General features: G+C 36.5%; 1 protein-coding gene across 4 annotated transcripts in view; it reads right to left on the bottom strand.

Moving 5' to 3' along the window:
- Positions 1-12,399, bottom strand: part of LOC123532066 (ankyrin repeat domain-containing protein 12-like) — a 64,488-nt gene that overhangs the window by 11,549 nt on the left and 40,540 nt on the right. For all 4 annotated transcript variants that reach the window (XM_053518694.1, XM_053518693.1, XM_053518692.1 and 1 more), the window contains exons 12-14: positions 10,160-10,294; positions 2,313-2,414; positions 1,359-1,451 (exon numbers count right to left, since the gene is read on the bottom strand). In XM_053518694.1, coding sequence (XP_053374669.1) covers positions 1,359-1,451; positions 2,313-2,414; positions 10,160-10,294 — 330 coding nt within the window. The remainder of the gene's footprint in view (positions 1-1,358; positions 1,452-2,312; positions 2,415-10,159; positions 10,295-12,399) is intronic.

Below are 12,399 nucleotides of genomic sequence, written 5' to 3' on the forward strand. Positions count from 1 at the left end.
GTTTTTGCTTTTGATTGCCATGGCAACCAAAATTCTGCATGGATGACCTAGATTTAAAGAATCTGAAAGGGGACCATCCAAGGAACATTCCTGTGAAGTTTGGTTGAAGTCGGTATAGTGGTTTAGCAGATATTCTTTAAAGGAATTGCGGATTATGACTAACATCCAACGATCCTAAAAGCTCAACATAAGCACCATGTATAAACAATAGCTGAGGTAAAACAAAATCTAAACTTAATGTAACAAGCAAATTCAATGAAATGGTATCCCCAGCCGAAAGGGTTTGTGGTAAGGAATGGCAAAAAGATATACCCGGCAAAAAGTTCAGGATATGTTACTAAGAAGCAAATAATTTCATTAGTCAAAATCATTTTAACAGAAAATGAATGCTTTTTTTTTTTTAGTGTGGGGGGGGGGTGATGGGCGGGGCAGCGGGCGTGACTGGGTGAGAGTATAAAACTTCACATGTTGATTATATATACTGATGGAAATTAAAAATGGAAAAAAATATATATATATTGGTGGGGGGGGGGTGATGCATGACTGAGTGGAGAGTGAGGTGGGGGAACGGTACATCATTGCATGTTGATAAAATATTCATGGATGGTTAAAAAAAATATTTAAAAGGAATGCTTTTTTTTGTGGGGGTGGGGGTGACCAAGGCAAGGTGGTGACCACGTGGGGGTACACAACTTCACATGTTTATAATAAACGTTCATGGAAAAGAATAAAAGAAGTTTAATAAAATTCTACCAATTAGTTGGTTTGTTATGTACAAATCTGTGGATTTTTAAACAATTAAAAGGCAATAACTCTAAGGGAAACCAAATAAAAAAAATAAATAAAATTGACAGGCATCATCACAGTTTGCTGGTTCATGTTTATTTCAAGTTTTATGAAATTCTACTTGATAGTTACTGAGAAATGGCTGCAGAAGGACATTTTTGGGCTTTTTTCATTAAATCAAGGGCAATAACTCTAAGGGAAATTGATTACTTCAAAAAAAAACTTGACAGGCATCATCCAGTATGCTGATTCATCTTTATTTCACATTTCATGAAATTCTACCTGCTAGTTACTGAGAAATGGCTGCAGACGGACATTTTTCAGTAAATAAAGGGCAATAACTCTAAGGGAAATTGACCAATAAAAAAAAAAACTTGACGGGCATCAACGCAGTATGTTGGTTCATGTTTATATTAAGTTTCATGAAATTCTACCAGCTAGTTACTGAGAAATGACTGCGGACGGACGCATGCACACACACACGCACGGATGGACAGACGGACAACGCCATTTCAATATCCCCCTCCCAATTTCATCGGCGGGGGATAATTATTAAGTTAATCCTCACTTACCTGACTAATATTCAATTTCTGTGTTGGTGGTCCATTCTTTGTAAAAGATCTAGTGGAATTTCTTGACAAAAAAGGTGGAACAGTCATGGCACCCTGTCATGAAAAATCTTATAGACTTCAGAAACAGGCATGATGTACCATCATTAATAAACAGAGAGAACAATTATGTTAAACTTAGATATTGTTTAAATCCTAACTATGTAACAATTACTGTAGTCTTTAGTATTAAATCAAAACCAAGATAATACTAGAGGTACTTTTGAGAAAAGCCTTTGTCTCCCACAACTGCCTAATAGTAAGTCTGTCTATATACTGTTTACTGCTGGAGTAAGCTGCCTATTGGTATTCGCATGTTGGAGTAACCGGCCTACATCTGTGTGTCCGTGGAGTAACCGGTCTACAACTGTGTATTGGTAATTATGTTCAAGGGCCATAATTCTGAAGTGCCTGGGCCAATTTGGCTAGTTATTGAACTTGGCCGAGGTCTCATGGTCAAACACATTTTGTTTAAGTTTGGTGAAGATCAGATGAGAAATGTTCGACTTACGAGTGCGGACAAGCTTTGTGACTGACAGACAGAAACACACATACACAGACAGGAGTAAATCAATATGTTTCCCACACCACTGTGTGGTGGGAGACATGAATATGACACTGGATACGGTCACAAAAGGCTTTAAAAACTTTTGTATAATACATATATTCTATAGCAGCTCTTCACAAAAACTATTCACAATTCTTTTCAAATCAAAACATGTCTATACTAAAACATAAGATTATAACAAAAACCTACATTAAATCAAGTTGGCAAAGGTTGTTTATTCTCAATGAATGCATCTGAACAGCAACACTATATATATATATATATATATATATATATATATATATATATATATATATATATATATATATATATAAGAAACCTTGATAACCTTAAAAAAAAAGCACTCTTACACTTGGTGAGGTTGGAATCTTATCCAATGCTTCAAAGATTCTTTTAGCAGTTGAGCTAGTCACTGCCTCTTTGTTGAAATTCGATCTTGGCTTGGCCTTCACCTGAAAATAAGTTTAATATGTAAACAAGCCTAATGAAAACATAAATGTGGTCTGTTATTTTACTTGGTGTGTAGGTGAAACAATATAGCCTGATCAATTGCAGGCAATACTGTTTGTTATAAAGCTGTGCACTTCAAGTATAGTATATTCAATATAAGTGCACCACCTTGCGAGTGCAGACACTCATCTAATTTTTTTTTATCCTACCTTCATGCAAAATAAAGGCAACAAGAGCCATGTTAGACATGGCTAATCCCCCCGCCGGGCATATTATAATTGAAGGCTAAAGTTCCTGGCAAGTTAGTGTCTGAAAGTATTAATGTTTTTTATAGTAACAACTAAAGGAAGTTAATCTTTTAAAAAAAAAAAAAAAAAAAAAATTGCAAGTCCACACAAAAATCTTTATCAGGTAGAGATTGGTCAAAATACACCTCAAAATTGGATTTAGCATGCTTGTTGTACTACAGAAAAGTGGTCTCGATTTTTCCCTACGACTAGTAATGAAAAAGTTACAATAAAAGCTATTTAAAGTAACAACAAAGGGAAGTAATTCTAAAGAAGGGAACTGCGCATGACACTTCGTCTCATGATGGTGTATAATTGTGCCAAGTTACATCAAAATCCCTCCATGCATGAAGAAGAAATGCTTCGGACAAAGTCATTCTTGTATCTGACCTTTGACCTTGACCTTAGGCCTAGTGACCTGGATCTTGCGCATGACACTCCGTCTCGTGGTGGTGAACATTTGTGCCAAGTTATATCAAAATCCCTCTACGCATGAAGAAGAAATGCTCCGGACAAGGTTTTTATTCTTGTATCCTTTGACCTCTAAGTGTGACCTTGACCTTAGACCTAGGGACCTGGTTCTTGCGCACACACTCCGCCTCATGGTGGTAAACATTTGTGCCAAGATATATCAAAATCCCTCCATGCATGAAGAAGATATGCTCCGGACAATTTTTTTTAAGAAAATATGATAAAGGGGAATAACTCAAAAAATAGGCAAGGCAGAGTTATTGTTCTTGCACACTGCACTTCCCCCCAATGTGTTCTATCAGTGTATGAAGTTTGAAGAAAATCCCTCCAATACTTTTGGGGTTATGCTCCGGACAAAATGTTTTAAGAAAATATGATGAAGGGGAATAACTCAAAAAATAGGCAAGGTAGAGTATTGTTCTTGCACACTGCACTTCCTCCCAATGTGTTCTATCAGTGTATGAAGTTTGAAGAAAATCCCTCCAGTACTTTTGGAGTTATGCTCCGGACAAAAAATTTTAAGAAAAAAAGATAAAGGGGAATAACTCAAAAAATAGGCAAGGTAGAGTTATTGTTCTTGCACACTGCACTTCCTCCCAATGTGTTCTATCAGTGTATAAAGTTTGAAGAAAATCCCTCCAGTACTTTTGGAGTTATGCTCCGGACAAAATTTTTTAAGAAAATAAGATAAAGGGGAATAACTCAAAAAATAGGCAAGGTAGAGTTATTGTTCTTGCACACTGCACTTCCTCCCAATGTGTTCTATCAGTGTATGAAGTTTGAAGAAAATCCCTCCAGTACTTTTGGAGTTATGCTCCGGACAAAGATCGTTGCGGACGCACACACGCACGGACGGAGAGCATTTCTAATATCCCCTTCGCCTTTGGCGGGGGGATAAAAATCAAGGGGTCAGATAAATTTTGCTTTATCTAGTCAGTGATAAAGCTTGGCGGACTACTTTTTGGATTATTTTTTTTTAAAACGACGCCATCTTGTTTTTGAGAATAACTGCTAAAAGACATATTTATGTAATTATTTTCATATACACGCTTTTATTAGGTATGTGAGACCATGTCACAAATGTATAGTGTATGCATACCGTATTTGCAATTACTACAAAACGTTTTTATAACGGAAATGCTCGGAGAAACGGAAAGTGACTCATGTATAGCGTTTGTTCAGGATTTTAGCTTTCTGCACTTCAATCTAGGAATATATTGCATCTGGAATAGAGTGTTATTGAATAAAATCATCGAGGAAACGGTTTGCCTATTTGTTCTGTCAAGCAGTGTTATGGCGTGTATATAAGTCACGTCAATCGTTTGCTTGGTGAGGATGGGTAAATCCGGCATTCAACTGAACTTCAGACAAAACTTCACTTGGCAGCAAATTAAAATTATTCTTTAATGTTCAGCAGAACAGAGTTCGGACACAAAGCAAAGCAAGGTTAGCCTTTTTTTTTTTGCTTTTATTTTACAATATTTTTAGTTTAAAGACCTGTTTGTGTAATGGTGGGGCGTATTAATTTCTGTGCAAGACAGACTCAGATCTAGTTGGTGGTAAATTTTTAATTTTAATTAAAGAATGATTTTAGATCAGAAGGCAGGATAAATAGAACATTAGGTTACTGTCTTCAGAGCACAGCAGAGTCTCGACTTTTATATTTTCTCCGACTCACTTAATAAATTTAAATTTATAAGACAGTAACCTAATATTCTCTATGTCTCCATATAACAGAAATATTGTCCTGCCTGTGTGTTTTTATGATATTTTCTAAGTCCAAAAGGGGCCATAATTAGTGCAAAAAGTAGGATGGAGTTATGTTTCTTGCTGTACAGAGTCAGCTTTTGATGGTGAACAAGTGTTGCAAGTTTTAAAGCAATAGCTTTGATGGTTTAGGATAAAAGCTGACCTAAGCACAAACCTTAACCAAGAAATCTGATTTTCCAAGTCCAAAAGGGGCCATAATTCTTGCAAAAAGCAATGTAGAGTTACAGTACCTGCTGTGCAGAGTCAACTGTAAATGGCAAATAAGTGCTTCAAGTTTTAAAGCAATAGCTTTGATCGTTATGGAGAAAAGTTGACCTAAATGCACCAACAACCAAGAAATCTGATATTTTCTAAGTCCAAAAGGGGCCATAATTCATGCAAAAAGCAGGATGGAGTTATGTTTCTAGCTGTACAGAGTCAGCTATTGATGGTGAAAAAGTGTTGCAAGTTTTAAACCAATAGCTTTGATAGTTTAGGATAAAAGCTGACCTAAGCACAAACCTTAAGGGGCCATAATTCTTGCAAAAAGCAGTCAGCTATTGATGGTGGACAAGTGTTGCAAGTTTTAAAACAATAGCTTTGATAGTCTAGGAGAAAAGCTGTCACCTAAACATAAAACTTTGCCAGGCAACGGCAACGCAAACGCCGAAACCGGTCAAGTGATAACAATAACTCATTATTTTTTTCTCTCAAAATATCAGATGAGTGTATAAGCATTTCTCATATCATTTTTCTAGTTCTCATCATTTTTCTAGTTTCAACATTGCCATGTCCAGATCTGGCAAAAGTTTCCTATTTAAATACTACTTAAGCATATCTAAACAGACTACATATGAAGATCTTTAATCACCAAAATTCTTGCTGAATAAAGAATCAAGTTTGCATTTTTTTATTAAAAAAGTGGACAATTTCCCTAACTTAATGTACATACTACTGACTGATAATAAGGACTGTTCCAGTAAGAAAGGCATCAGAGGGGCAGACTGACAAAATAAGGTAACACGATCCCAATTGTATTTTTTTTCAATGCCAAATCCAATAGAACTGGACAAGGTCAGATAACCCCCATCAACTCAATATCAAGCTTTTCAACAATACAATGAAATTATATTTCACAATCTCCTGTTGAAAATACATTTTTGTACTTACAAACAAATTAATAAGAAGAGAGTCATGAACACAAAGGCTGTACTAGGTAACACAAGGAATGGTTGAATGACAAGAACAGTACCAGTGTAACTGTCAGTTTTTTCCTCAGTCGTTTTTTTCCTTTGAGAAAAAAAACCAGTTGATTTTTCTATTTTTAGTTCTTGTGGCCCCTAAAATGAGCCAAGTATCCCAATTTGAACAAAGCTGAAATAGGACTTTATCATGATGCTACAGGCTAAGTTTGATGAGGATACATCAGGCGGTCCATGAGAAGCTGTTTCAAGATATTTCAATGTTTATCTCTAGCAGCTAGCCCCTAAAAGGGTTAGAGTGCCCCGATTTGAATAAAAGTGAGAGAAAACCTTATAATGATGTTTGACCAAGTTTGATGAAAATCCATCATGCGGTTCATGAGAAGAAGTCGTTTAAATTTTTTTTCTATTTTTGACTCTAGCAGCCCGTAAAAAGGGGCCGCAGGCCTGTTTGAACAAACTTCTGGAAGGACTTTGCCTGGATGCTACCGACCAAGTCTGGTGTAATTCTGACATGCAGTTTCACTGGAGAAGAGGTTCAAGAAAAAATACTGACATCTGACGTCAGATGCTGGATGATCCGCCTATCTTACAGTTCACCCTGAAACGTTGGTTCAGGTGAGCTAAAAATGGTAAAACTGAAGACATAGCTGCATCAAAAGTAGTCATCATATTCTATTTAGAATGGGGACTGACTCTTACAGATACTCTTTTCAAGTTGTAAACTGTAGAGGGGCATCATTTTTTTTTTTCAGGCACAAGTTTATAAGTGGCATCAATGATTCAGAAATTGCACACCGAGCATGAACGAAAGGTTGATAACAACATGTGAATGATACAATACTACAATAATGCTGACAGGAGGCAGATGGTGCAAAAAGTAGCTGAAATTGAGGAATGGAGTAAATAAACTGTACAACATATACCTATAAATAACTTGTCATGCATATCTGCCAGACGGGATCAAATCCATATATAAAACAGATGACCCTTGGTTTCTTTGCTGTACTGAATTACTGAAATGGGTAACTTAGTTGTAACAGTGTATCAGGACATAGTCTGCACTACAGATATTCAAAGCTGTGTTCAACTGAATCTTAGTAACCACACACTACACTCCTAGTTCCAAGTGAAAATTTTCATTCATGTAGTTTCATAATTTGAAACACATACAATTGTAATTTTCTCAGTTTATTCCTAAATGCTGTATTAAATGACAGTGAATATCTCATGAAATAATTTCAACTAGTTTCCTTGTTAGTCCCAATTTGGATGATTTAATAGGACAATCCTGGTACTTTAATTTTGGTCAGAAGAATGTATGTGAGTTTCATGTTGTAAGTTCTGTCCATTACTTAATATGGTAAGGGAAAATCGGTGTACTGATATCAATTGACTGATAACGAGATGTGTGACCACTATCTTAGAAGAATTTCAAGTAAGTATGAAAGACACATCCTAAGAAATGACTGTGGTATACCCATTGACTAGAAGGCCCTTGCCAACAAAATAAGAATATACAGATATGCTACTTCCAATCAAAATATATTTGAAACAAGAGCACCGCCTTGCGGGTGCAGATACTCATCTGATTTTTTAGTCTCTGTATATTGTCCTACCATGATTTTCTGAGTCCAAAAAGGGCCATAATTTTTGCAAAAAGCAATGTAGAGTTTTGGAACTTGTTGCAGAGTAAGCTTTTAATGGCGAATAAGTGCTTAAAGTTTTAAAGCAATAGCTTTGACCGTTAAAGAGAAAAGTTGACCTAAACATAAAACTTAACCAAGAAATCTGATATTTTCTAAATCCAAACGGGGCCATAATTCTTGCAAAAAGCAGGATGGAGTTATGTTTCTTGCTGTACAGAGTCCGTTTTGGATGGTGAACAGGTGTTGCAGGTTTTAAAGCAATAGCTTAGATAATTTAGGAGAAAAGCTGACTTAAAAATAACCAAGAAATCAGATTTTCTAAGTCCAAAAGGGGCTATAATTCTTGAAAAAAGTAGGATGGAGTTATATTTCTTGTTGTACAGAGTCAGCTTCTGATGGTGAACAAGTGTTGCAAGTTTCAAAGCAATAGCTTTGACAGTTTAGGAGAAAAGTTGACCTAAACATAAAACTTAACCAAGAAATCTGATATTTTCTAAGTCTAAAAGGGGCCATAATTCTTGCAAAAAGCAGGATAGAGTTATGTTTCTTGCTGTACAGAGTCAGCTATCGATGGTGAACAAGTGTTGCAAGTTTTAAACAATAGCTTTGATAGTTTAGGAGTAAAGTTGACCTAAACATAAAACGTAACCAGGCAACGCCGACGCCGATCAAGTGACGACAATAACTCATCATTCTTTTTTTCTCAACAAGAGGGCCATAATGGCCCTATATCACTCACCTGTCATCATTGCATTTAAGGACAAGAAGGTCAAAAAATCATAATCAAGATCAATCAAACGAATCATGAGAAAATATAGTTGAAATTTTCTTAAAGGTATAGATATGTCGAAATACACTTATAAATTGGAGGTACCATCCATGTTGTACCACAGGAAAGTGGTCTCGGTTTTTCCCTACGGCCAATAATAAAAAAGTTACTAAATAAGCTATTTATAGTAACATAAAAGGGAAGTAATTAAAAAAAAATACTGTAAGTGAACAAAAGGATCTGCCAAATAAAAACAAGAGCACTGCAATGCAACGCAAATGCAGAGCAATATACACACAAAACAAAGTCATATGACCTTTGACCCCTAAGAGTGACCTTGACCTTGAAGTGAGCCATCCAAAACATGCGCTCTGCACATCATTTTGATGAGGTGAACATTTGTGTCAGGTTTCTTTGAAATCCTTCAAGGGGTTCAAGAGTTACAGAGCAGAAGGGAAATTGCTAACCAACAGGCAGACAGACAGACACCGAGGCGCTAACATAATACGTCTCTTAGGGTGTATAAAAAGGAATCGAGATCTTATGGTGGTACAAGTTGTGTGCAAGTTTGGTTAAAATCAAATCATAAATGAAGCTGCTATTGTGCAGACAAAGTCAAAATAGCTAATTTTGGCCATTTCAGGGGCCATAACTCTGGAACCCATTAAGGGATCTGGCCAGTTCAAGAAAGGAACCAAGATCTTATGGTGACACAAGTTTTTGTGCAAGTTTGATTAAATTCAAATCATAAATGAAGCTGCTATTGTGCAGACAAGGTCAAAATAGCTAATTCTAGCCCTATCAGGGGCCATAACTCTGGAACCCATAAAGGTTTCTGGCCAGTTCAAGAAAGGAATCAAGATCTTGTGGTGATACAAGCTGTGTGCAAGTTTGGTTAAAATCAAATCATAAATGAGGCTGCTATTGCACAGGCAAGGTCAAAATAGCTAATTTTGGCCGTTTCAGGGGCCATAACTCTGAAACACATTATGGGATCTTGCTGGTTCAAGAAAAGAAACGAGATCTTATGGTAACACAAGGTTTGTGCAAGTTTGATTAAATTCAAATCATAAATGAAGCTGCTATTGTGCAGACAAGGTCAAAATAGCTAATTTTGACCCTTTCAGGGGCCATAACTCTGGAACCCATAACGAAATCTGGCCAGTTCAAGAAAGGAACCAAGATCTTATGGTGATATAAGTTGTGTGCAAGTTTGGTAAAAATCAAATCATAAATAAAGTTGCTATTGTGCAGACAAGGTCAAAATAGCTAATTTTGGCCCTTTCAGGGGCCATAACTCTGGAACCCATAACGGGATCTGCCCAGTTCAAGAAAGGAACCAAGATCTTATGGTGATACAAGTTGTGTGCAAGTTTGGTTAAAATAAAATCATAAATGAAATCACTATCGTGCAGACAAGAAATTGTGGACTGACGACGGACGGACGAAGGGCGATCACAAAAGCTCACCCTGTCACTATGTGACAGGTGAGCTAAAAAAATCAGATGAGCTAAAAATACATCAACCAACACCCACCAATCCACACAATTTTACTCACAATTGTTCTGCCCCTCTGATGCCTTTTTTCCTAGGACAGCCCTAAGTCTGCCCCAGACTTACCGGACTGAGCAGTGACTGACTGAGATCCACATTTCTTTGAGATCGGAATGATACTGATGAATTACCACCAAATTTGGTTTTCCCTGGGTACAAACTGGACTCGTGATGGCTTGTTCTCAAATGGGATGATTCGTTCTGTAACACATTTTTACATGTAAGAAATTTTCAAGAAAAATTCTTAACCAGGCGCTATGTACTTTCAACATTGGAGAAGAACATTCTGTATACTTATATATGTATTTTCAATACAGTTGACCTAGTTTCTTGCAGTGTGTGGATTTAAGACATGTTTTAAATGTCAGATGACCATCAGTAAGACAACATGAACAGAACAACTTTCAAACTTTCTACAGACAAAAAGAAAAAAACATGCAATTTTTAGAAAATATAAATCAAACAAGAGGGCCATGATGGCCCTATATCGCTCACCTGTTATCATTGCACTTGAGGACAAGAAGGTCCTCAGAAAAAATATCTAAGTCCAAAGGACAGGAACAACAAAGGGGAGAAATTTTACCAAAAAGAAAAAAAAATTCTTACAAGGTATAGATATGTCAAAATACACCTAAAAATTGGAGGTACCATCCATGTTGTACCACAGAAAAGTGGTCTCGGTTTTTCCCTACGGCCAATAATAAAAAAGTTACTAAAAATAAGCTATTTATAGTAACGTAAAAGGGAAGTAATTAAAAAAAAAAATATATTGTAAGTGAACAAAAGAAGGATCTGCCAAATAAATCTGTTGACATAAATAAAATTTCAGATCAGTATCTCCATGAGTTATGGAGATATACCCATTTTAATTTGAAATAAAGGGAGGTAATTTGACATAAAATCAGTCCAAAGTTATCTACCCTGATTGTCTCAGTCCAACTAATAACAATAATGAAATTTCAAATAAGTCCTATAAGTACTTACCGATATAAATCCATTTTGATTACAATCAGGGGAGGTAATCAGATATAAAAAAAACTCTGGAACCTACGATTGGATCTGATTTGTCATGGAATCCAAGATTTATTGTTGTTGAAGATATTTTGGAAGTTTGTATCAAATAAAACCATAAAGGAAGTCTCTATATGGCTGCAAAAGCCAAAATAGCCAATTTTGGACCTTTAAGGGGCCATAACTCTGGAATCCATAACGGAATCTCGCCAGTTCAAGGAAGGAACCAAGATCTTGTGGTGATACAAGTTGTGTGCAAGATAAGTTAAAATCAAATAGTAAATGAAGTTGCTGTTGTGCAGACAAGGTCAAAATAGCTAATTTTGGCCCTTTCAGGGGCCATAACTCTGGAACCCATTGTGGGATCTTGCCAGATCAAGAAAGAAACCAAGATCTTATGGTGACACAAGTTTTGTGCAAGTTTGATTCAATTCAAATCATAAATGAAGCTGCTATTGTGCAGACAAGGTCAAAATACCTAATTTTGGCCCTTTCGGGGGCCATCACTCTGAAACCCATACAGGAATCTGGCCAGTTCAAAAAAGGAACCAAGATCTTATGGTGATACAAGTTATGTGCAAATTTGGTTAAAATCAAATCATAAATGAAGCTGCTATTGTGCAGACAAGGTCAAAATAGCTAATTTTGGCCCTTTCAGGGGCCATAACTCTGGAACCCATAATGGGATCTAGCCAGTTCAAGAAAGGAACCGAGATCTTATGGTGATACAAGTTGTGTGCAAGTTTGGTTAAAATAAAATCATAAATGAAACCACTATCGTGCAGACACGAAATTGTTGACGCACGCACGGACGGACGCACAGACTGACGACGGACGACGGACGAAGGGTGATCACAAAAGCTCACCTTGTCACTATGTGACAGGTGAGCTAATAACAAAAACACTACACAATAAGGAACTGTGTTTTCAAAATGCAAAATCATGTCCCCAGGTGTATGAGCAAAAAATATTGTTTTCTGAGGTTTAAGTTTAAAGGTGAATACCTGATGAAAGTCAAGGTCATCTATATATGGGTCAGTCTGTAACTTTGTAGGTCTTGCCACATGGTTTGTTGAGTGTGAGTATGTACGAAATTGGGTCATTTATGTAGGCTGTAGGAATAAAATTGTGGTTTATTAAGGTTTCAAGTTTAAAGGTTAAGGTCATTAGTGTCAAGGTCATTTATATATAGGTCAGTTTGTAGATCTTGCCACAAGAACTGTTGTGGGCTGTAGGCAATCTAGTTCATTCAAATGGATGAAGGTCAAGGTCATCTATATAGAGGTCAGTTTGTA

Source organism: Mercenaria mercenaria, chromosome 11, assembly GCF_021730395.1.
Source record: "Mercenaria mercenaria strain notata chromosome 11, MADL_Memer_1, whole genome shotgun sequence".
Lineage (NCBI taxonomy): Eukaryota > Metazoa > Mollusca > Bivalvia > Venerida > Veneridae > Mercenaria > Mercenaria mercenaria.